At 38.1% G+C, this 27,300-nt stretch overlaps 1 protein-coding gene across 4 annotated transcripts in view; it reads right to left on the bottom strand.

The window, feature by feature from the left end:
• The window catches only part of nhsb (Nance-Horan syndrome b (congenital cataracts and dental anomalies)), a 56,446-nt gene extending 30,006 nt beyond the window's left edge, over positions 1-26,440 (bottom strand). For all 4 annotated transcript variants that reach the window (XM_058382430.1, XM_058382432.1, XM_058382431.1 and 1 more), the window contains exon 1: positions 25,893-26,440. In XM_058382430.1, coding sequence (XP_058238413.1) covers positions 25,893-26,172 — 280 coding nt within the window. In that variant the 5' untranslated portion in view covers positions 26,173-26,440. The remainder of the gene's footprint in view (positions 1-25,892) is intronic.
• Positions 26,441-27,300: the final 860 nt, after the last annotated feature.

The following is a 27,300-nucleotide window of genomic DNA, read 5'->3' as shown; positions in this document are numbered from 1 at the left end:
CCATCATCGACAAAAAAGGAAGAGTGAACACAAAGCTAAAACTCTGCTACACACAAAGCAAGAGGTTCTTTGCAGATTTTTCTTTTTACAAAAGATAAATAAACTGTCAAAGACTTTTTTTGGATTTTAATATTTCCTGCATGTGGATATATAATCATGTAACCACGAACAGATTGCTAATAGCAGACATTATATTATATTATATTCAGTGCCAGAGGAAATTCCACTTGCTTCACAGGATTATAAAGCTTCAAGAAAACATTTCCTTTTCCGTGCTAAAGCCACCATACCCTGTAAGATCCACTGCATGTGTCATCAGGACCAGAAGCGTCATAAGGGGTGAAAAGCTCTGAACGGTTGAGTGGTCTTACACTCATGCTCAGCGGCTCTGGGGATGGGATTGCCATTATAAGAATTTTTTTATCCTTACCTCTAATCAGGACACGAGAAATGCACATACGTTTCAAAAGCTGATTTAAGGTGTGTCCTAAATCATACTTCTGCACTATTCTGTGCCATTATTTTGTGTAAATAGTGAGTAATGTGCTCATGCAGAAAATTAAAAAGAAGTGCACTTCAAGTATCTGGAAATGCTAAAGGAAAAAGGGGTGGGGCTACCAGGGGCTGATGCTGTATGAGAAAATCTTTCAAGATGGCCGACGTCACACCGGTGGACAAGACGTCTCACAAATGTTATTTATATTAATTTTATAATAATACACTAGACATTAGAGTAAATAATGCATAGTGTAAGTGCATAAGTTATTTGGGACGCAGCTTCAGACTTCTTTTTTTCCTCTCTTAAATCTATTAAGCCAAAAAACACATGTGCTGTGGTAAAATTAAGCAATATCGGCAGAGTGTATCTATACTGAATATCATCATGGCTGTGATTAGGCTTTGGTGATTAGTAGGCTGTATGCTTCATCACAGCCCGATACAATACAACAGTTGTGTAAACATGAGATTAATATTGAATTGCTAAAGGTTCAATTTAGAGGGAAAATATCGAGAAAAACTATCTGTTGCTAACCTTTTCATCTTTATCTTAAGTTATATTCTTGAAAAGTAGTGTTTGCCATGTCTGCAGATGATGACTCTTTTTTTTTACATATCCAGCTCAGATGAGCGGAGTGACAAAGTAGACCTATTCTGTGCTGATTGTAGCAGTGCCACAACAATTTGATGACCACTAAGGTTTACACAGTAATGGATATTTTTTTATGATAGACCCAAGGGATGTACTTCCTGTTCCACACAGATTAACTGTGGAATGGAATACCGCACATGGCACAACGAGGGCCATCAGCCAATACAAACACTGTGAATGTGTGTGTGTGTGTGTTTTCCACCATCCCTAACTCCCACTGCAGTGTATCCTGACCTATATATCCTCACTGTCTGCCACTCTTGGGCACTTCACTGCATCTCGTGAGCCTCCATAGTGCGCTAATCTCACCAGAAGTACTCAGTCAATATAATAAAGTAAAATGTAAATTCATTCATCATTCATTCATTTTCTGTCCGTTTCTCCTGGTGAGGGTTCAAGGTTTAAACCGTATGAACATTTTTTTTGTTTACGAAAATTCCCTTTTATTGCTTCTCTGCTGTTAATCATCAAACAGTGGCATTAACGTTGATTCGAAATCATTTAACACACCATCATGTCCTCATGAAACTCTGACAGAAGGAGGCTGACTAAATCTGAATCACCTCTTTCCAAATTAATATTTATAAAAATAAACACATCCCTTGGTCTTTCTGCTTTATTCGTGTCTCACGAATCCTCCTCCACAGTCGCTTAGTCATCAGATCCTTCTGGTCATCCTTCACCCTTCATGCAGAGGTAAATAAAGTCTTATTTAAAGAGGGAGAAGTGAGAAATAAAAGAAGACAGGGTGGAAAGACGCGGTCAAAGCGAAGGCGAAGAGTAGCGCTACCAACAGAAGTGTTTTTTATTTCTCTTTAACACCACATCAGTTTGCCAACACTAACATTTTATCCTCCATTAAACAGAATAAAAAAAAACATTATTGGTCATTGTGGAACGTCAACAATATAAGATAGACTTTAATCAAGTCACTTATATGTTAACACCTGTTTTAACGATTTGTACTTTCATTATGGAGCGTCAAATTTACATTATGCATAGAGTGGGTAAAATAAGTATTGAACACGTCTCCTTGGTAATAAGACTCCCTTTTAAAGGCCATCATTAGGGACTAAACCAGCTTATATTAATTTTCACTGACAAGGGGGAGGATTGCTTTCTAATTACTGATTGATTTCATCTGGTGTCTTGGCTTTCCATGCCTTTTTGCATCTCCATTTCTTCATGTGTTCAATACTTTTTCCCTGTGTCAATTCACATTATTACACATAGCTTAATTTATGGACTATGGTTTGAATTTTTTGCATGCATGGATTGCATGGGTTGTTACCAACATCCGGTGAAAATTTCATGTCAATAGAACCTTTAGAAATATATTTACTAAGAAAAATGGTGACGTTCAATATTTACTTTACCCGCTGTATAAGTCACTTCCCTTTTGTTGAATAAGTCCTTTTTCAACTATTTCTGATTTGTTTAATGTTTTATTGTGGAACATTTATGACACGAATTATATAACATAAGTTAGTTTTTAATATTTGTAATTATGTTTAATGTTTCAGTGTGGAATATTTACAAGTTACACAAGTTTTGTTACGTTAAGTTATTTAAGTCATTTACATTATACGTTATATATACATCCTACTCATTACAAGTTATAATACCTATGCTTAGAAGGTTATATGTTGACATCATTCTTAACAATTTGTAGTTATTTCTAATCTTTAATTGTTGAATGAAATAAGTTACATTACGTTATATGTTAATGTTCTTTTTAAGCATTTCTAGTTATGATTAATGCTTGTTTGTGGAACATCCATGATACAAGCTACATAACGTAAGTTAAGTTACATTATGTAAGTTATTTACATTGTATTTTAGCATCCTTTTTAACAATCTGTTGTTCTTTATTTGCGGTACATCAAGGCTACAAGTTACATTGTATAAGTTAAATTACATTATGTTATATGTTAACGGTCTTTTTAACCATTTGTTGTTAAGATTAATGTTTCATTGTGAGAACAAGGTAAGTTAAGTCATGCGATGTTACACGTGACATACGTTATACTGTATGTTTGTAGTAATGTTTAATGACATCCATGACAGTTAATGACAGTTATGCAAGTTATGTTTTTTTTTCTCTAACTCACTTGAACTTAATAAAAAAGCTTAAAGGAAAGCGCATGACATCTGACTATCAGAAAGCACTGACACATGAGACTCCCTCTATGCTAAAATACTAAATAAACATCTCTTCAGCACCATAAGAAGAATAAATCTGTTTATCTTGCATGTCAGGCAAGGCCTTAGTATTATAGAAAACGAATCAATATCTTCTGACTCAAGAATTCATTCATTACAGTATAGTGTTCAGTCATTACATTCGCATCTTTATCAGCTTTGGTACTTTTTCCAAACAGATGAAAGCTGTTAAGCGTTAGCAGATACTGTATGGTGCTAATTAAATGTGGCAAAATGTATTGCCTTATTAAGATGTCAAGTGTCTCATTTACCTGAGCCTTAAGCTCTAGGAATCTACTACACACTATTGCATGATGTCTCACTACTGGCATCCTTTAAAAACCTTAAAAAAAAACTCCCAGCAGGTTTTTTGCCATAATTCTGTTTAATCATCGATGTGATAAACGGTTCCTCCTGGAAATTTTGGAAGGTTTTCCTCTCACAACAACCCGCCAGGCCACCCTGCTGTCCGGCCTCATGTTCACTTCAGTGTGCAGTAAAAGATGCCTGATGTACAACAATTGTACAGTTTATTCGAAAAGACAGAGGGAGTGAATGACAGGGAGAAAAATGATGGTTTTATTTCATATTAACTTGTGTTTATTATGTCAGCTTAGTCTCAGGTCAAAAGTATGAGCTCCGGCTTTGTTTATAAGCGTTACAGAAATGCACATATCTTTCAAAGAAAAAAAACCCAACCTATTACACCTATGCTATACTACTCTGAACAGCATGAATCAACAGACTGTATGCCAGTCCAGTCCAGACTGGGATCCTGGACGTAACTTACATGCAGCTTTTCATCATCACACACACACACACACACAGTCTGCCTTGGGCAACAAACCACAGCTCAGAGCCTATGAGGTTTTTCTGGGGTACCACATCAGTGGTATGTTATTGGATGACTGATGGAGGTGTATTGTATTCAAAACAAACCATCCGCCCTCCAACAATTGTTCAATAACATCTAAAAGAGCAGCCAGATGAACAGCCTGGGATTTCTGGGACGTCAAAAAACGCATTATTTTCTTCATTTTACCAAAAAATACAACAAAAAGTAAGCATGCGCTTGCAAGGTATTTAAACAATATCCAAGATTATTATTATTTATGATTATATGTCACCCAAATGAGGATGGGTTCCCTTCTGATCCTGGTTCCTCTCAAGGTTTCTTCTTCATATCATCACAGGGAGTTTTTCCTTGCTACCGTTGCTGCAGGCTTGCTCATTAGAGATAAAATAGTAACTTTCATTTCAACTTTATCATTTTTTTCCTTCTCTGTTTCTATACTTCTGTAAAGCTGCCTTGAGACAATTTGTGTGAACAAAACCAACTTCTCTATGAATATATTGCCTTATAGGCTAAATTTTATTCTTATAAAAACCTACAAATCCTTAAATCCTGAGTATCTCCAGTGAGTGGGACATTCAATGGTCAACATGGACACAACAAAACAGATGAAGTTTTCTATAAGGAGATGTTTATATGACAATTTTAGAAGGAGTCTCCAGTGTCAGAGCTTTTTATCCACACTAGGTTTAAGTCTAAAGATAGATGATTTTGTTGTATGGCATATCATTCTTTCATAAATAATTATAAAAATATATTTAGTATTTATTGCTGTAGAATTACATTGCTGTAGAATTACATTCAATAAATCTATTGAAATACTTTTTCTAGTCATGTTTAGTTGATGATATTAAATTGTCTGCCACAGGGAGGAGATTTTTTTTCTCCCTTCTTTTTCTGTGTGCACTCAGTGGTTTGGCTTACAGTTTTGCTTTACAGAGCAAGACCCAAAACCACAGCCATAAATACTGTGGGAAAAGAGCGCTGGATCTACAGAGTGGTTAGTTGAAGTGTAGTTCCTGACAGTGTGACAGAGGATATGTTTCGAGGACGAATGAGATTTTTGTACAAGGTGGAAATCTGAATTTTACTTTTAAGTTTCAGGTTTTATTCTTTGTATGAAAAAAAAAAAGAAACAGATAAAGGTAATGTTTTTCAAGACAATTAAACTTTCTCAAATGAAACTTTTTAAAAATATATTTATATTGTTGTTGCTTTTTTTAAATTTTTAAATAAATAACCTTGTATTTATTTAAGACGATCAGGAGGTGATCAGAGGTTAGCGTTCCTGCCCTTGAAAGTTGCTGAAAGGGTGAAAGGTTAGCGCAGAGAGACGTTTTTGACTGATTGGGTCTGATTGGCTTATTAGTGCCGCTTATTATTCTGCTCATTCTGTGCAAAACCAAAGACCAGATGCTACTTGGGAGGCTCCTTTTATTGTGTAGTGTGTGTGTGTGTGTGAGAGAGAGAGAGTGTGAGTGTGTGTTGAAGTGTGCTCCCTCCAGCCAGCCAACTGCAGATTGACATTTCATCCCACACTCCTACCCCATTTTTTTTTTCATCACTCTCAGTATTTGTGATGTCAGACAGGTTTGCCATGTGTGGGGTCACTTCCTCACAAGTCCCAGAAAAGCAAAACACTTTCACAAAGGGGGCCAACCACAGCGACGCTGAATAGCACCCTCTGTGCTCTGAAAAAGAGCAGAGCCAGGTGTCGGACACTCGAGAGAAAAAAAAAAGGCGTGAATGATAAATGAGGGGCTACTGATGGTGGAAGAAAATATTAAGTGTTGCAGAGAAAAGCAAACTTTTTCCAGGGTTGTGTTCTGAATTTCTCCTTATAATATTTATCAAATATAATAATCTGATAATAGGAAGAACTTTGGTGTTTTCACCAGATATAACATAATGCAGCAGCATTCCTGCAATAAGCCGTGCATAATTAGCTTGGGACGAGGACCGATCCTGCACTTTAATTGCTAAGGACATAATCGGACCACAACACTGTCTAATCTGGAGATTAGCACCAGAAGATCATCCCATGCTAACAGGTTTAGATGATTCCTCCAAACTGCGATGAACAGACTGCTGAGCAATTTGGTGGCCATATGGCACATGCTTCCAGGAAGAGATCCTGTTTTAAGGGCTCAACTCCGCAGCTGCACAGATTCACTTCTTCAGGGTTGAGGGTTCGATTCCCGCTTCTGCTCTGTGTGTGGAGTTTGTATGTTCTTGCTGTGCTTCTAGGTGTAACGGAGGCCAGCGGTAGGTTCTGCGCAGGTAAACCTCACTCCCCTGATCTCAAGAGGCGCTCTAGTGGCTGACGCTAGAGTCTTTAGTCTTTTTTTTTTTTGGACTCAGCTTTACTGTCTTAATCTATTTGAAAGGTACTGAAGTAAAGTCTAAAAAACAGTATAAGCCGAGTCACTTAGTTTGACAATTGGCTTTAAAAGTCATTAATTATTCCTCGGTATAATCCATGAGTGCTGAGTTCATCTTAAAACTACAGTGCAGAACATTTTTCTTAAAAATACAAATCAAAAACTGAGTTTTTAATTAGAGGGAAAAAAGAACTCTAAAACTCAATGATCCCTGGAAATCCTGAGTACTTAAGATCCTTTACCGTTAACTTCCAAAGACACTATGCTGTAATATGGTCTATGAGTCACATATAAGGTTTTTAAAAACATGTACGTACATGGTGAAGAATTCTTTAAAGAAACACTTTTTTTGGAAGGAGTCTCCAGTCCCAGTGTATCGTACCAGGCGGAAGTAAAGCTGTAACATTTCAGATGAAGAAAATGTTCATGACTGAGGGGCTTTTCTTGACACAAAGGACAAACAGCAAATGGTAGCAAGCTAGTTTAGTACACTAGTACATTAGTACACTAGCTTAAAAAATAAAAACAAGCTCTTGTGAAAGTACTTAGTCAAGGCTTGAAATTTTTTTTTTGTTATACTAAAGGAAACAATTGGCAATACAAGACAGTGGTGAGACCGGCCATGCTGTATGGTTTAGAGACAGTGTCACTGAGGAAGAGACATGAGTTTGGGGGACAAAGTTAGGGAGGCCAGATTAAGATGGTTTGGACATGTCCAGAGGAGGGAGAGTGAGTATATCGGTAGGAGAATTTTGGACATGGAGCTGCCAGGCAGGAGGCAAAGAGGAAGGCCAAAGAGGAGGTATATGGATGGAATAAATGAGGATATGAAGCTAGTGGGAGCAGAGGTTGCAGAATATAGTGATAGGTGGAAAGAGATGATTCGCTGTGGCGACCCCTGAAGGGAAAAGCCGAAAGAAGAAGAAGAAGAAAACAAAACAATTGGCAAAAAGTCCCTGAACTGCATACTGCTGTTAAAGTAGTAAATAATATGACCTTGCTTTTAGATGTTCTGTTTAGTGGATTAAATGTGGTTTGGGACACAGCCATCAATTTACATAGAATGTTTTATTAGACTTCTGAAATAGTCAGATTAAGTCACAAAGTTAAGGATGCTGTTTTTTTCTTTTCTTTTTTGTTTTTTTACAATCAAAAGAAGAAAATGTATCGCCAAATCTTATCTCCACTTGAAAAAACACCACCCACAAAAAAGGCTGATCTTTTTAGTTAAAAACCTTTTTTTTTAGTTAAAAAGTCATTACTACAAAAAAGATGCTACTAAACATCTCGAAGATGAAGACAGATTGGAAAGAAATTAATAGGCAAAGTGACAAAAACACGGACAACTCATTTTTCCTTCTTTCCTTCCTTCCTTCCTTCTTTTTTTTCTTACTTACTTACACTAATAATGCAATCTGTATGAGCAAACAGACGTCGGTGCAGCAGCCAGACATAAATACGTCTTTCAAATCCTGCTGAGAATCTCACACTCAGCTACCACAGGGTGGGTTGGGGTTGGGGTTGAGGGACCCTTTGGAAATTACAAGGCAAGTTAATTGCAGTTGGGCATAGCTGTAATTATTCAACTGAGTAAAAATAGTTGCCTTCAATTACTTGATCACACGGTGGAGGTGGATTGTTTCGGTTTGTTGCTGTTGGATGAACGAGGCTCTGCTGTACGCGCTTCTGCTTTCAGGAGGATTGGAGATTGTCAGAGTGGCGCTTATAGAATCAACCAATCTTCCGACCAATCAGAATAGATCATTCAACAATACTGGGGATGAAAAGGTTTAATCTTCTACCTGAACGCTTAAATAAAGTTTTTATTTATATTTATATAACAATTTGATTGAATGCAGCATAAGGGTTAAGGTGCTTTATGGTGAGCCGTTCCTCTCTCTCTCTCTCTCTCTCTCTCTCTCTACGGTCACATGATCGACTGCACGGGTTAGAGCACTTTTCCTTGCGATGTCCACTGGAGCAGCTGCACTCGCCTGCATGCCTGCGGCACATCTCTGTGCTGTCAGAGTGGCACATGTCAGCGTGTTCATCAAACCACACAGGAGTGCACCGGCGAGCCAACATTAAAGCTCCCAGAATGCACTCTGTGAATGTCCATGAACAGCAAATTATCCATCGTGGCCTGGATATGGCTCGTTCTCATCAAAACACTAGATTTAGTTCCAAAGTCATTAGGATTGCAGGGTGACAATGTAATACAGACCTAACATCCATCCATCCAGTTGTGAGGAAGCTGGACAGCTTAGAGCCAATCAGCATACAGCACATGTCTTTGGACTGGACGAGGAAACCAAGAGCACCTGTAAGAAGCCACCAAGGCAGAAGGGAGAAAAGGCAAGCTATGTGCACACTCAGGGTGGTGGGAATTGAACCACTGACCTCTGGGACACACAGTGAGTGTGCCAACCACTAAGCCACCACAGCCCCTCTAAATGCATTAGAACTAAAAACCCAACATGCCACGATATGCTCTTCACCCATGTTCCTTACCCAAAATTCCATTTCTATGATTTTTTGTTGAAATATACAAAAACTCTAATAAGGAACATCATCATGGTGATGGATTTCCCAGATCTGACAAAAATCTGATTCGGATATTGCTTCCATTCACAATATCGGGATTGGTTATCAATATAATCCAAAAAAAAAAAAACCTAACAATGAATCAGCTTTAACCTTGTTCCACATAAAAAGGGACACTCTAATGGTTTAAGCCACTTTAATGTCCAAATGGCAACTCAGAGGAACACTGCCAAGACCTCAAGGACATGACAGAGTGAGAAAAGGGAGACTCGGGGAGGGGGGTGGAAGAAAAGAGAAGAGAAAGTAAGATGAAGGAGGAATGAATACGCTGGCCTGTTCTATGTCCAGACATCATGTGGATTATACAGTTTCTGATTATAGAAATAACAATATGCTAGGACACAAAATGGTCCCCAGAAATTCAATCACTGATTTTTGTAACCACGATTTTTGGGCCATGGACCACCTTTGTCTGCCACCACCCACACATTTTTAATCAAAACATTCATTCATTAATGAATTCATCTATTCAACATCAATAAGCATTTTATCATGATCAGCATCACTGTGAATCCTATCCCAGGAACATGGAGCAGGAGATGGGAACAAAGCCTGGATGTGACAAAAGTTGTTCTCAGGTCACTACACAAACACACACACTTCACACAGCAATTCACCAAACCAACAAGAAGAACATCAAGTGTTTAGAGAACGAGTCATTTTTTCATTCATGTAGTCACCTTTAAGAGTGTCTGACATGTAGTTTTAGTCATGTAGCAGCAATGCTTACAAACACATCAATCAATTGATAATCAATTGAATTAGACTGTTGTGGTCATGCAAACCTTAAAGTTATGTTAACTTTATTTGTTACATATACATTATTGCACACTTGCGACTTTCTTCGCATATCCCATCCTTGGGGGTTTGGGTCAGAGCGCAGGGTCAGCCATGATACAGCACTCCTGGAACAAGGTGGGTTGGGGGCCTTGCTCAAGGGCCCAACGGTGGCAGTTTGATGGTGCAGGGGCTTGAACCCCAATCTTCCAGTCAATGACCTAGAGCCTTAACCACCTGAGATACCACCAAGGTAATGATCTTCTCAAGCCACAAAAAAAAAACAGTTACAGTGAGTTTAAGAGATTTCTTTCAAGAAAGTCCAACACCTCCATATAAAAAGTTGTGAAGTGTGTCTGGATGCGGTCAAACCCTGTGTGAAACTTTCTCCCATTGAAACAAAACTCATTATATAACCTGCTTGCTTTATGGCCCACCATTATGAAACAAAAAAAAAACATAGCATGTGTTTGTTATTATGTGGGTAAAATTAGACAAGCAGAACTTTCTCAGCCTTGCAGAAGAAAACTATTTTTCTTACAGTGATTTATAGCTGGAATTTATGTTTCAGGTTTTGAGTAATTTTTAATGCAGCCATTTTTATCGTCCTCTTTTATTTAAGCAAAGGAATCCTGCTAACACGTGATCTGATTGGCCGTATAAAATACAGAAACGCCAAGGGACGCAAAGTGAAACATGTGACTGTATGTGCACACGTTCTTTTCTTGTGTTTTCCATCCATCCACACACACACACACACACACACACACACTTATGATTTAATTATGACAATTCCCTCTGTTGCAGTTCGTTTAGCCAAGTCTCTCCTCTCTGTTTTTCCTCACTCTCACGCGGTGCGACAGAATCCACTCACACGTTTCCACAGCCAAACACACACACACACACTCAGATCCCGTCTGTTCCTTTAGTGATAGCAGGTTTTCCCTCAGTCACTGAAAGACAGAGAGGATTCCTCTCTCTCTCTCTCTCTCTATTCCTCTCTCTTTCTCATGGTCTACCACAAATCTATGACTTAAACAATTTGTGGTTTACTTTATTTAATTGGCAGAACTTTTAATCTAAGTGCCTAACTAACTGAGTCTAGTAGGTGATTGCATGGCAATATATGAAAATATAGAATATGTAGGTCAGAAATACTTGATTTTTGGCTTAAAAACATTTTTTTTGTGGAAAATTAATTTTCTTGCTAAAAATCTGAATTGTAAGCACTGGATTATTCTTTTAAACTGCCATCAGTAAAGAATTACCTTCTATGATGGGTACTTATGTTTGATTCACGTGAACTGAAGAAGACTTTGCCTGACATCACATGAGGCATCTTCACCCAAATCTGTGGAAATTTTGAAAAATTGCAACCTCCTCCAAATATCAGAGAGTTTTCTTGATTTTGTCTACATTTCTGTGTTTTGGTAAAAAAAATACCAAAATCCTGCAGGAAGTGGATTATATGTGAGAATACTGACACTGCTCATTGCTGCTCTGTAGTAAAGGAGCACCAGTGGGCGGAGCTAGAGCGCTGACTGACCGCTGATTTCCTTAAAATAAAATCTAAAAAAAAATCTTAAAAAAAATTTAGACTATATTTTAGACTACTTTCTATTTTAGAGCACTTTCTATACATAAAAAATATTACATAATGTAAAACTAGTTGATAAAATTAGTACCTGAAATTAGCAACTAAAATTAGTTGATAAAATAGAGCTTCAGATATTTGCTCTTACAACAGTAACAAGGATTCAAATTATTATAGAAAATGGGAAAAAAAGAGGAAAAAAAACCCCTATGTAACTCAATGAGTTTCTGTGGGTTTTTTTTCCACCTGTTGTGTTACATTCATTAGCCTTTTGAATTAAGGGAACATTTCTTAATCTTTAGATGGCTTACAAAATTCTATGGCAGATTATAAAGTATACAGCTGATATGTGGAACTACTCAAATATAACAACACGCTCGTTCATTTATTTCTACAAAGTCTGAAAGTCTATAGCTATCATTAGCATAGTTCCTTTAAATACGCCTATTGGATGAATTTATTATTCGAAAAGAGCTTAATAGGTCAAAAACATTCACCTGCTTATATATAATGTTAATACCACATGGAAAGATCGAAACGAAGACTTGATCTTAAACTACAGCACTCCACCCCTCTTAAGTTTTTCCACAGATCTCTGTGGTTGTGGTTTGCTGGGTGCTTGAGTGGATTCAGGATGTGAGAGAGTGGCTTTAAAAGCATGGGCACACATACACCTCTCACGTGCCTGTGGAACGTGGATATACTGAGGCCGAGTCTGGGATGTCTGCCAAGCCACAGAGCTCTGGGCATCTGTCTATAAGTTATGAGCCCTTTCTAACATCCCGAGATGTTTCAAATACACTACTTTTTCTCCAGGGTGCCTTTGCAAGATATAGTCTTGTCTTTTTGTCTTCAGGGTGTGTGTGTGTGTGTGTGTGAGTGTGTGTGTGAAAAAGAGAGAGAGAGAGAGAGAGAGAGAGAGAGAGAGAGAGAGAGAAAGTTTTTCTCTGTTCTATCACATTTGAGCCAACTTGTTAACAATCCCTTCAGGTGGTTAAAGTGTGTGTGTGTGGGGATAATAATCCAATTTATAATCTAAATAAAAACAGTTTTACATCATCATCAATCATGGCATATATTGAAGCCTTGCAAGAAGAAATACCAGTTTTTACACTCTTAACTGTTTCACATTTTTATGAAGGTGGTCTGTGTGTGTGGTTTACATGAGCAAATGCAGTGTTTAGTCCATCTGAATTGAATCCTTCTGAATTTTCCGCTTCTTTGGGCAAATGAGAACACAATCAGCTATGATTGTTTGAATGAGTGAATGAATTTTATTGAAATTGTGCTTTTAATAACAGATATTGTCACACAGCAGTTTGACAGAGACTTATCAATTCAGGATATACATTTTAAACAGATAAATTTCAGGAAGAAATCTTGAAAGGAACCAGACTCAAAAACACTCCAGAAAAAAGTCTCCATCAGTGAACAGTTGATAACTTTAACAAAATAGACTTCATATTAAAACGAGAAATTTCTGGTTACACAATTGATTTTAACCATATAGTTGATGTTTTTTAAAAAAGGAAATGATTTATATTCAGACTGTCCTCTGTAACCCTGATGAGGATGGCTTCCTTTTTTTGAATCTCTCAAGGTTTTTCCTCATATTCTCTCCTTACCACAGTTAGGGATAAATTATAAACATAAAATTTACATATGAGCGAGGTGTTTTCCCTGTGTGATTCATTTTCGAATCGACTTGAAGGTCATGAACCAAAGGTGTAAAAAAAAAAAAAAAAGTACCCAGCGTTCCAGACTATGAGTCGGATATTTGAAAAGGAACACAAACATCATTTAGTGTATAGAATCATTTAGTCATTTCATTCATTTATTCCACGTTATGGTAAGTTTGGTGATTTTTTTCCGCCTCTGTATTTCTGACCAATGAGTAAATGAGATTTACAGACAATTTTCCAATCCTACTTGCTCCTCAGTGAAACTTCGGTACTTTTTGATTTGCACTAATCAGAAAACGAAGCAATTATCCACTGTGAATGCACTCTGATGAATACACAATACTGTACAACAAAGCAAGTAATCCTAATCTTCTAAGATTTACTAACCAGCTAAAACGTAATTGGAGCAAAACTGAATCATGAAGATATTTTTATTTTCCTGCCACAATTTTTGTCTTTATCTCACCCCGAAAACTAGAAATCATCAGCTTTCTTATCAGACCCTACTGAAAATTTAAACCAGAACATTTTCTCAAATCAAAAATCCCAAGGGTCATAATTTAAAAGGGAAAAAAAGCACCTCAGATTGAGGAATGCCTTCATCCTTGTCCTAGTGCTGAGGTGCTAAATATTGCACGCTTAAAAAAAAAAAAGAAAGTCTGACAGCACATCAGCCGATGGCTAAACTCTAGAGGCTTATCTAGATATATACAGCAGCTGAACTGTGCTCATCCATAGCCGGGGACATCATCATCATCATCATCATCATCATCATCTTAATTGGCCCAAACCCCTATGACAAGCACACAGGGACAGTGTGCATTTTTATAAAAATGAAGAATCAGCATTCTTCTGAGGAAACGTCAAGGTTTATTTTAATTCTTTTTTTTTCTTTATGACCCCGATTTCCCTGAAACTACCTGCATTGCAGTGGCAGCTCGGGGCCTCCAGGACGGTGCTCTATTCATTATTTAGGCTTCAGTCACCCTCCGTTCTCACGTTCTACTGAGTGAATAAACAAGGTCAGGCGTGCTTGGAATAAAAGCAGTGCTATCACCGTCAAACAATTTTCACCCTCACTAAGATACATAATATACATACTGAAACTGCCTTCATATGATCCTGCTTTTACCTTCTGAGGTAATAATTCTAAGGATGTTGTGACTTTTATTTTGACCATCTTACACCGGTAGCTTGTTTGCTGATGATGCTTGAATTTTGGTTAAATACACCATTTTTTTTACAGTGTAAAAATGTACAACATGTAAAGAAACCGAACTCCCAGTCGTAATTACGACTCGAGCACATGTTCATGTGCAACATCCAAGTATGAAACTCGTATTTATGCTAATACAAAAAATCCTCCACAATATTTGCATGATATCTACTTCCACATTACTGAAAGAAAACCAGATCAAATAGGAAAATCACTGATCAGACCCATAACCAGCATTAAAATTTGATAGAGGTCCACGCTGCAGCAGTAGTGTGGCCCACATTTCTCAAAAATGTATTACACTATGTGCTACTTTTGAATCTCTGGCTAATCTCTTATACTTCCATAATTCAAGCCGTTTTACTGGGTTAAATCTTTCCTCATAGGACTAAAAAAAAAAAAAAAAACTTGCAAAAAAACCTTCAGAAGCTACTGACCTCAGCGTCTTCATAGCTATTTACAACCAGGACTGTGAATACTTAGTGTGTTTTGGCATTCCTAGCTGTTTAAACTAGAAACCGTAAAAGTCTGTTGTCTTGTGTCGCTTGTAATTTGTCTCCTGTGGACGTCTAGCAAACGTGTTAATGCTAGTAATTAAAGACAAATTATAACGCACTAATTAGGGTGGGAATTTGTTGTCTGACACTAGGAATTGTACTAGCAAGCTAACCCATCTAGTTACTTCTGCTCCAGAGGCACTGACCATCTCTGCTACTTCTTTCCAAGCTTTATTTTTCCTCATACACTTTCCCTACAGCATCGAACAATAAAACTCAGGTAGGAACTAAAGCTGTCATTGGGGACCAGAAGAAATGATGGGCACAGGCTTTATTTCTTTTCTCCATGACAAGTAACATAGAGCTTGAAAAACTAATCCTAAAGACAAGCTGCCTTATTATTTACTGTAATTATTCTCCATGACTTTATAAATACAGCTAAGAACCTTAGAGAAATAACTCCTAAATCACCAACTATTTCCCCTACTCTCTAATTCCAAACCAAAAACCCCAGGTCTCAGTCATCCTGGGGAATTCCTACAGGTATCAACACGCCCAGCGGAAGCAGGTCCCACATCCCCGACCGCATGGATAACGGAATTCCTCTCATCGGTCACAGAAACCTGTGGTGACATGCAGATGCGAACATGTACTCTGCATAAGTAATATGCTGGTGGGATGATAATAACGTCGTCTTCAAAGCATTTGATGAATTGTAGAAGCACAGGAGGCTTTGGGGAAAATCACCACAGTCTGGGACAATTCAAGTTTCAGGAGGTTTATCTGTATACGGAAAAATCTAGACTAAATAAATCAATGAGAGTTTAAAAAAAAAAAAACAGAGTAACAACCAACAGTACAATTACTCCGTCACTGTATTTATGCCTGCATTTTATGTTATTTTATTTTTTTAAATATATTTTTGATGTTGACATTTCAATAGAAAGGTTTCTATTTTATTTATCTAATTTTTATTATTGCAGTTTGTCATGTGAAACTGGCTTAATAACATTCAGCTGATTTGTATAAGAATTGATATCATGCTAGCTACATCTGAGAGTTTAGCTAGCTATTTTTTTCCAAAGTTCCTTTGGTTCCTTGGGGGAAGAGGCACCGATCTTTCTATTTTTACTTTTATACTTTGAGTAAATGTAATTTTTTACTTTAACTTAAGTAAAAGACATTGAAGGTATACCAAAAGTCCTGATGAAATTTCCCAGAAATATTTTCGTGATACACAAAAAAAGTATTTTAAAAATAAGTCCAAATTTCAAATTTGAAAATTTGAGATTTTATATCATTTAGGCCAACCTTTAAACATATACAATTTGTCAAAACTATGACGTTCTGTCAGAGCTGTACTCACGTTTGATGCACGTGAACCAAAGAGGGTTTTGGCTGAACGTGTATTGTGATGTTACATGGCACGGCACAGCTCGGCCCGAATTTGCAGCCATTTTGAAAAAAAATCATGATTTTGCATCCATTCCTGCGATCGCACGTTTGTGAAATCCTGGAGTGTCTGAGTGTTTATTTAGATTTTTTACCTGAATTAAGAATTTGTGTGTTTTTTTCCCAATATTTAAATATCTGATTAAAAAAAATAAACTGGCACATCTTTGGGTAGATCAAAATGGTGGCTTCTTCGACTCCCTGTGGTTGAAGATATATCTTCTTTTTTTTGCCCATGGTATAAATCTTCCTCTCCTCATGACCTTCTCTTTCTGGGGCATGTATAAGGGCCTCTCCATCATACAAGCAAGGATCTCTACGACAAGCCTTGTTGAGAACCTTGATGTGTCTCCAGTGCAAATCAAAGGGCATTAAACATTAAAAGTACTGTCAAACCCAGAAGCCGTATGAAAGTAGGGCACGGAGACTGCTAAGAGGCAGAAAAACTGTCTACGCTCCTCTCTCGGCTCTTTTATTCAAGGAGGTATTAAATATGTAAATTACTGTACATGTGTGTTCAAAGATTCATGGTTTACGTCCACTAGGAAAAAAGGATTATTAAATCTCTTTGCAAGTCTGCTATATTGGTCCAGACACACTTTAAGTTCAAGGTAATGAGAGGTTGGTGTTAAAATGCCAGACAAGGTGATACCTTCAGACACCAAAGAGTCAGCAAGGCTTTAGAGTGAAAGATAAAGTAATGGAAAGTCAGTATAGCTAGTCATATTCCTCAGGGGTGAGACAACACCTGTCACTAACCCCCAAATCAGACATCAAGTCACCAAGCGGGCATGCTGGGAAGTTTTATAGGCGTGCTTTTAGGATGAGGGCTTTTAGGTCTTCCCTTGAGCTCTCACACTGCTTAAATGATGGAAGATGGGTCTTCACTTTTCAGGTGGATTCACTATGGGCTTGAGTGTTCTACCAGATCCACTTGTTTATCTTTGTCTAGACCCAGTCAAAACACTACGGCACTGTGTGTGTGTGTGTGTGTGTGTGACCTTGTTTTGTGGACTAAACATTCAAAATATATCATACTTTATTTTGCCAAACATCTTACTGTTTTGTTCTCTTTGACTGTCATTTAAAACATTACATTTTTTTCCCCACAGTGAAGACTTAGAAGCTTTTTACTCAGCTTTCTGATGAACAGTAAAGCCTAAAAAATAATTATATTTATAAAGCAAAAGATTATGTTTATGATTTGTTTATGATTAGAGTAATAAATTATAAATAAATAAACACATATTAAATACATAAACAAATATTTTGAAATAATTTCATTATTGAAAATATAAATGAAATAATGATTTATTTATTGGAAGTATAATTTAATATAAAAATAAATTGCTTAAAATATTTTCCAAAATATTTTTTGTAAATTGTAATTTATTTATTTATTTTTTTTTAGGGATACATATTGAATATTTCACAATAAAACTTATAATTATACTAAAGTAAAATCAGTTTAAATTGATAAAGCTGATATCTGATTCTTAACCACAGAAGAGAAAATTAGAGTTAAACAGTACATTTATGACTGAATAAATTAAATAATTTAAAACAATTTTTATATAAAAAACTTTTTTCTCAAAAACAAAAACAAAAGCTAATCTGTTTAACTGTTAGTGATCTTATTAAGATGTAAAGCGAAGGCCATAGAGATTGATATCAGTGACCCTTCCTTAACATAAGGCCCAGGTGTCTTCCTTTGTTAATCTCCTCAATTATGCATCTGGCTGTTAGGAAAACAAAAGAAAGGAATTGTAGTGACCCTGCTTGTCTTATCTGATTATTCATGAGCTTGGACCTTAAACTCTCCGTCATCAGTCAGATGTAAGTGACAGTGGAGGCACATTTATTCATCTTATTTCAGTGAGACATTGCTGAGGCCATTTAAAGAAAAAGAAAGTAGCAAGGCACATAAAGATAGACTCATATATGCAGATGTCAGTATTTTTTAATGATTCTTAAGTGGCGTCTAAATACCCAGAGTGATTTTATTGGATTTCATAACCCCATTTCAAAGCATTTATATGGAAATTTAATGGCAGTTAATTGGACAGGAGTTTATTGTGACTGGGATTGGATTGTCAGGAAATAATTGGGCGGTGATATGTGTAAAGACGCTGGCTTACCAAGAACAAAAAGCCCTTTGTAGGAGGCTGATTTGTAGAAAAAAATCCGAAGGCCTAAAAAAATGTCAGGAGTCATGCTTAGAGTGGTTTAAAAATCATATCACTGTTGGAGCTTTTGGACGAAAATAATGAAGTCAAATGAATGAGCCGTCAGCGTAGGATGCCGCCATTCAGAAGCGAATCAGCTGCAGATGAGATTGAAAAGTGAAAGGAAAGAAGCTGTTAGAAGTGAAATTCCACCAAATTGTCTGATTTGTTTTATATTATATGCGCAAAGATTTGTGGACATCTGACTATAAGCCTCCTAGTTGCTGTTTGAAAATTTCATTGCTCTCCAGTTTGCTGCTAAAATCTACTATGTATGTTGGGATTCAAGTTTCTTCAGTGAAACGAGGCACTCAGAAGGTCTAAAGGAGGTCTGGGGTAAAACTGGTGTCCCAGTTCATCCCAAAAATGTTCACTGGGGATGGGGTCAGGGATCTGTACAAGACACTGAAGTTCTTTGACTACATGGAGCTCACTTTGTGCACAAGGTTAGATTTGGGGCTCTTAGCTCCAGTTAAGGGAAATTATATACAGTGGAACCTCAGCATATGAATTTATTTCGTTCTGGAGGCGAATTCTTAAAGCGAAACTTTGTATTGTGAAACAAATTTTCCCATAAGAAATAATGTAAATGCTAATAATGATAATCCAGCCATAGGTTCCAGCCACCCAAAAATATTACCAATATTACCAATACAAAGCATATGTAAACTATATGGCTGCTTACAAAGAACTGACCCAAGCCATGCATTTCAAGGGTCCTCACAGGAAGTTGTGCCACCAAGCTTGGGCTAAAATTAGAACAGACCACCCATGCCACCAATCTGTCAACTAAGAAACGCCCAAAAAATCACCTAGCTTTTGAACACATGCCGAAGGTAACGTTGGTATCGAGGGTTGACTATTTCAAAATAGCTTTTGCTGACTGAAAAAAAATCATAAAATTCATAAACTTGCTTCTGGCTTCGCTTGGCTTTCCACTGACACAAACAAGTTTTGAACAGCACCCAGACATATGCGCAACTTGACTGTATGCCGAAAATGCTATTTATACTGATGCAAAATTTTAATTCTTAATGTGAAAATTCGTAAGGGAGAGAATTAGTATGCTGAGGTTCCTTTGTAATGCTACAGCATACAAAGACATCGTATAAAGTTTGGTGCTTCTAACTTGGTTGCAACAGTTTGGGGAACAATGACATGGTTTCTGTGAAAATGACCTGTAATGTAATCTAAGCAAGTTCAGCCTTATCACAGTAAGCTACATAATGTTTAATAATACACAGACATGCTAAGATGATGATCATCGTGATTAATCAGGCAGGAATACAGGTCGAAATCTGCAGTACGTAACACTGTAAGAGTTGCCTCTCAGCCCTTCCTGTGATGTGTTGTGATGGATGGCTTGAGAGGAAGTTGTTTAACACTCCTTTCCACCACGTTGTGTTAACCCCGTTGTTAGGGCAAGTGCACCTCAGGGCAAACATTGCAGTGAAGATCTCGTCATGACCCTTTGAACCAATCCATCTGGTGGTGTCAGAGACAGTAATAAAAAAAAAAAGTATGCCCTAACATCAACAGCATGTCTCAGGAGTTCATCACAACGAGACTGTAATTACAAGTCTACCAAGCTTTCAGAAGAAAAGTCTCGGGGTGAAACGTGGCACCATTTGCACAATTTAGCATTATTTCCTGAAATATTTTATCCCTTGTATACACAGCTATTACAATTATTTTAATATTTATTCAAGACTTTTTATTCATTTCCTGCTAGAATGAAACACGTTCATTCCTGTTATCACTCAAACACCTTACAGCAGCTATAAACAGACATTCATTCACCTTATTTTTTCCTTGTTTCTTTGAGACAGAAAAAATGCAGCTCTCCTTAAGAAGCCTTAAGAAAACTCTTGAACAGTTTAATAAATTTTGATTATTTGCTTCCTGAAACAAAACCTCACCATATGAACAATTATACAAGAAGGAACCAACTGTGTTTATAACTGTGACAATGGGCACTTATAAGGATCAGCTAAATACTGGATAGACTCTTTCATTTGCACTACTTTCTTAAATGAATGACCTATGGCTGCACACTGGTCTATTTTTCTAGGGACTTGGGTTTTACATTTACATCACCCCTAAACATGACGCTGAACAAAACGCACTGTGATTGGTTGCTTCCCATGTCAGTCAGATTTCCTTTTCGGTGGTACCTTAGCCAATAAAGGCTACTTTGGAGTCCAGACCTTCTGGCATCAGTCTGAAGTGCTGGCTATATGAGACTAATAAGTCTATAACTGTTCAAGTCTGTAAAAATGATAAAGTATCAGAACTGGCCCTACTTTGTTGCAGGAATCAACATATGACCAATCAAACTGAAGAATTCAACAGCACTGTTGTAATAGTTAAGAAAATTAAACATAAAAAAACCCCTGGAATTTCATATGAAATTTATTTTTACACATAAACCTTGCAGTTATTAATACCATTATTTGGTCCACAATATGAAGGATTCAGTCTTTAAAGCAAAAAAAATCTAAACCCTTATCATCTACCATTTCAATGTACAACATGAAAATAACTAAAAAATAACATGCTCTGGATGTGGAACTAATTGATGCATTGCCTGAGAAGTACACTACACTATATTTCTGTGCTTCTTTGAGGCTGTGTGTGTGTGTGTGCGTGTGTGTGTGTGTGTGTGTGTGTAGGAAAAACTCTAAAAGCACTTATGCTGTAAGACCAGAGGCTGACCAATCAGGGCTCAGCTCTCCGCAATGCTGTCCAAAGCAACAAAGATGATGTTTTATCAGTAGCTCCTTCACTTCCAGGTCACTGGAGGCCCATGGATGATAATCATCATCTGAATGGCATGCTGCTTTTCTTTTAGCTCTTACTCAAAGTAAGATGCATGCATTCAGTGCTGTTTGCCTGTCCACAAGCACTAGTGTGTGCCTCTATATTAACTGGCTTAATAAACCAACAGGACAATGAATTTGGCTGCAGGGCCACTCTAAACTGAGCAAGAGAGAGAGAGAGAGAGAGAGAGAGAGAGAAAGAAAGAGAAAGAGACAGAGGGGGGAGGTAAGGAAAAAAAGAGGAAGAAGAGTTGCAGCAGTGAATCCTGGTAAAAGGTTTGGTCACATCTCCCTCAGGTTTCTGTTACTAAGCAGACACAGCAATGAGGACATGGCTGCCTTGCAGCTTTTACATGGCAAAAGCAGCACACGAGTTGGCGAGCCAGTCCCTTTATTAAATACTACACACTGTGGAATCCCTGGAATTCTGCTGGAGTACTGAATCCGACATTTTATCCATATTAACCCAGCTCATATATCCTGATTAAACTCATGAACTGTGTTTAATTCCTACAAATTACAGTTACAATTAAAAAAAGGAATAAATTAAAATAAAAGACTTTAATATATCAGATCAAGCATCAATAAAGTCTGGATGCCATGTAGAAATAAATAACTCAAAACAATGAGCCGTCGTGTGAAGTGTAACAAGTCAGTGGTGCTTCTTTCGATGCTGTGTGAAAACCAACGCTTTAGGTAATTATGATCGAAAGTGAGAACATGAACTACTTAGATGCAGCAGCTGTCTTTTCTGAAGTTCAGCTTAGATGCAAAGAAACTGAAACCTGAACCTATTTTTTTAATTTCCTGTTAGAATCAGAAGCATACTCTTCTTTAAAAACAGTTCAGCATGATCAGAAATACGAACTGGCCAACACAATGAAGCCGTGCTATTTGACTGGCAAGTATAGAAAAACTAGTCATGGCAAGGAACATTGATAAAGATGCAAGCCTATTTTTCTGCTTCGTCATCCATTCCCAAAAAACCGTAATCATCTTTGCTTCAAACACACTGTAGCCTCAAGCTAAACCACACATCCTGAGCACTTACACACCTGTGTAATTTCCTCTCTTCTGTACAGGACCATCAGCAGGACTGTAATGGCTTTGGGAATGATGGATGAATCCATGTCTGATGTCTACCACACGGCGGTAGAATTCCTGATTCGGATTGCTCAGCAGGTGTTGATTAGTGAGTTAGTAAAGCAGCAGCACTGATAGTAGTTCCAGCTTAAAGTTGTTTAAAGTAGCAGTAATGCATTTTTGCAAATGGATGATTGTTTCCATAGCAACTTGTTCACTAGGACGTATGGCTAGCGCTCTGTGTGTAACTTCAAAGATTTGAGAAGTTGAGATGTTTATTTAACATTTATGGAAGGAGTCTCCAGTGTCAGAGGTCAAAGCTGGTACAAGTTTTATTCCATATGTGTGTCATATAATGTGAAATATCTCTTGCCCTGAGTAACGTTTCCACCATTTTGTCTCATCCACTGTCTGAATTCGTTCATAGCTGGTGCATTTGTGTAGAGCGAGCCTTTATAAAATGCTTTAATGAACTGTATTATTTGTAGTATGTAGAGTAGGTTAGTAGCTAAAGCTAGCTATGTAGTGTCTAAGTGGTCTATTTTGTTTTGTTATTTTTATGAGGTAATTTTTCTAGCATAAACAGGGCTAATTACAAAAAAATGAAAATGCTCGAAAATGTTCTGCTTCATGAACAGTAATGAATGTCTTTTAATTAAAAATGTGTATTTATAGAACTCATGGACACGCAGTTTCAGCAGAAATTAGAAGTGTTTGCAGCAACAAATACTGATTGTAGCATTAACCTAATTTCTATGTTTGACTCTTTGACTGGGAATAATGTGTCTGCCCCTGAAATTACAGGCTTACTAAAGCCAAGGCTTTTTTAACCTCAGTCTCAAACTGGAGACCGTACACTTTAGTATGTTTATTTTGACTGCAGAACGCAGCAGGCTCCGAAAAACGGCTTAGTCTTTCTCCTCTTATTAGATGTTTGCATGGGATATTATACACCAACCCACATAAACACAAACACACACACACACTTCCCGGGACCACACACTTGCTCTCATTTTTTTTCCCGCAGCATGTTTACACAAGCTCATGTCGGACTTTCATTAGCAATTAATCAAACCAGCTCGGGTCAGGCCGACCCCACACCTTGAACATGTCAACACACTCGTCATGTCAACACACTTAGCTGAATGGTACTTTTCACGTCTCTGTTATGGTACAGCGATTTCAGGAGTGGTACATCCCAAAGTGTTTTATTCTTCTTATACCACAACAAATTTACAACACTTCATGTTTTATCTACTGAATACTGCAGCTTTATCTACTGAATACTACAGCTTTATCTACTGAATACTGCAGCTTTATTCACTGAAAATGCAGCTTGTTGTGACTTTTTCCTGTTGGAAACTCCTTTCCAACTCCTTTCTTGTAGTCTAGACATACAGTGGTTGAATCCCAAAAATATTCTTTAGGCACATCCTAAAAGTCTTTGCACCTACACTATGCACTACATACTCTACCGTCTAGTGTATGGATTTTAGAAGGGTCGTATCGTTTCAAATGGACCACTGACATTTTTTTACTAACCAAAAGTATCCCAGTCAAAGGCAAACAGCAATGTTAAATGTCGGTAATGTGATGCTGCTAGATTTAGCTGAATTATACATCATTTGTTAGACATCTTGAAAGTTTTTCTTATCAAGTGTTAGCACCTGGTAGCCCCACCCCTCTTTCACTGTGGAAGCAAAGCTGAGTGTTGAATGCAAGAGTCCAACATTCCACACCTGGTTTGTTAGGATGGATAAGCACATCATCTGGGTACTTGAAGTACACTTCTTTTTCTTGGAATTTTCCTGGCATCAATTAGTGCATAACTTTGTGATTTGGGATGCACCTTTCCAGCAAGCTTACACATCTGTTTGATCTTACACAAGTTCAGCAAGATAATGTCATCTTTAATCGAGTCGAGTTTGAAATCACTTCCTCCCCTCAAGCTGAAAGCTTTACATTCAGCATTACTAATCTTGCTAAGATTAGACCCATGTGTGCAAAGGTGGCTCTGGATGCGTAATTATAAACTAAGAGGCAATCTATTGGAGGCTGCTTGGCTGCCTGACCTGAGAACAACCTTTACACCAAAGCTCACAGCTGACATGACCTTTGCCCCTATGGAGAGACGCTCAGACTCTCACCAGCCAAAGGGAGCTTGGGGAGGGGTGGAATGACAAGGCCAGCCAGTCTGTTGTTGTTATCATAGTCCTGTCAAAGCTCTCCGGGGGACTTTCAACAAAGAGAGCCCACACTGTGCATTCAGGTGCATAACAAAAGCAGACACACTCTCTAAGCAAAGATGGTAAACATGGCTAGGCCAAACATAATAAACCTGTTAAAAGTACATTAAAGTTTCTGGATGGCTCAGAATGATATTCTTGCATTGTCTTAGTCCATTAGTGCTCATTACTAGTGCTCACAGCTTTTGTTTTTCGTTTTAAGTCCCTTTTTGGTTTGGCTAGCAGGCCTGCAAGTGATGAAGGGTCAGCCTGAGAGGGTGGACGGAGCAAGAAAAAGGTTCTCTTTTGATCAGACCCTACCCAAGAAAAAAAGAGATTATTCTGTCGTTTGACCTACAAGGCTTAATCTACCCGTGTTCAAATCAGTTTGCTCATGTCGCCCAGAGAAAGCTTCAAAACAGGTCATAACACATCGGTGAAAATGAAAGGCCATGGTCACATATCACAGCACAACAGTGCATTTGGTTTTAAGGAAGAGACTTGCGCTTGGTTCCCTGCATCTCCGGCTGCACCTGAACATCATCTTGGAATTTACAACAACACAGCACTCTCTCTAATCCCCTTCATATCAGACTAGCAGATGTTCATTAAAGATGCATAAACGTGCCCATGTATTACAACGATGCACTTCATTACCATCCACAACGTCATCGTCCTGCATATATGCGTCCTACATTACTGGGCTTCATTCAATTCAAATAAAAAGGCTGTAAAAAACAGTAACGTTGCCTGGCATGTGTATGCAGTGCATGCATTTTCTATGTTAATAAGCGCAGAGAAGCCATGGCGCACCTTCCTCCTCCTTAACAGCACAGAAACCTCCGAGAATGATCAGAACCACTTACTCGTGACCACCTCAACGTGTAAAAATCGACAAATCCATTAGAGCTCGAGTGTTTAGTGGCAGTTTGGATCATTGAGAGGCGAACGCGCAACTGGGGCGCGACGCAGGTGCTGGTTACGCATGCAGGCGTGTGATACATGATAATGTGGAAGGATAGGGAAAGGGGAGGGGGGTTCAGAAGCTCACCAAATACCTTAAGGACTTATTAAAGATATTGCAAGGTATCCGAATCGATGCGCATGACAAATCGAGCGCGAGTCTACTTACGCACGGCTTCCAGTTTGGGATCGAGCGCGGCGGCGGTCTGCTGCATTTGGCCTATTTTGCCTTGCAGCAGGCGCACGCGCTGGCTCGTGGCGACGACATCGTCCTCGAGCTCCTGGAAGATGGAGCACGCGTGTCTGGCCAGGTCGGCGAGCTGGCGGAGGCTGCGCGCGAGCGCCACGTTGCTGATGGAGCGCAGGTCCTCGAAGAGCAAGCCCTCATCATTGGGAACGGTGTGCCTGCACAGCAGCTGCGGCTCCACGATCCGTTTGGAGAACGGCATTTTTTGCAAACCCGAAACCGCTCTGTACTCCTTCCCACCACCAACACCACCGACACCACCACCACCAGCAGCAGCTGCAAACTAATCCGAATGGGAAATGTTAAAAAACAACGCTGAAAATTTAAGCCAAGCTCCATGGATCCACCATCCGGACCTCCATGGCTTCTTCCATCTCACTTCATCACATCGGGATGGAGTACGCTGGAGGCGGCGGTTTCCCCCCAATGAAAGTCTCCTCTCTCCTCCTCCTGAATCCTGCACGCCTTTCGCTGAGCTGCTACCTTTTCCCTTTTTTTTCTTCCAACGCTTTGGAGGGGTTTTAAAGGAGAGGGAGAAAACGCGGGATGGAGTCTTTGGGAGAGAATGTACACAGACCCCCACTACAGAGCACACTAATTACATCAGACATAATAAACTTCTTCTAAATGTGGTTTCACACTGATTAGTCTGATTATTCAAAATAATACTTTTGGTTTGTTTGCTGTTTGGTTTTGGCTACATAATTAAGTGAGATGCTTGTAGAGTTGAATTTATTTTTTATTTTCATTAGCTTGTGCTTTCAAACATTTAGGTAGGGTCTATAAGATATTTTTCTTATTAAAAATCTGTAAGATACGATTTAGAGTTTTGGCCACTGTTTTGTGTTTCCCAAGACTTTGGCACTGTTATCTAGCTAGCTGACTAACTAGCTAGCTAACAGGCTAAGCAAAAACATGCATTTATGTAAATAATCAATATAATGGAAGAAATAAATCTGTGTTTGCAAGTTGCTACGAAGGCATTAATGCTACAGTACATCATCAAAAATCTTTGTTATTCACTACAATATCCGTACAGTATATCTTTCAGTGACTATTGATCTTACAAACTTACAAGCAACTTAAAAACAAACTCAACAGATACATACGTATGTTATCCACATTGAAATATAACTAACATTAAATAGCTTGGATAGCATGTAAGTAAACAACGTTATAACAGTTATAATGATAAATATATGACCAGAATGGTGCTACTATGGCTCACATACAACACATATCACAGCCCTTCATTTAACAGAAATTTTAGCTTTAATAATATTTGAAGCAAGGCCTCGTGACTGGTGATGAAATAATTTAACATTTCTAA

Source organism: Hemibagrus wyckioides, linkage group LG27 (assembly GCF_019097595.1).
Source record: "Hemibagrus wyckioides isolate EC202008001 linkage group LG27, SWU_Hwy_1.0, whole genome shotgun sequence".
NCBI lineage: Eukaryota > Metazoa > Chordata > Actinopteri > Siluriformes > Bagridae > Hemibagrus > Hemibagrus wyckioides.
Note: the sequence above shows the minus strand (reverse complement) of the source record. Positions and strands in the feature narration are given on the sequence as shown.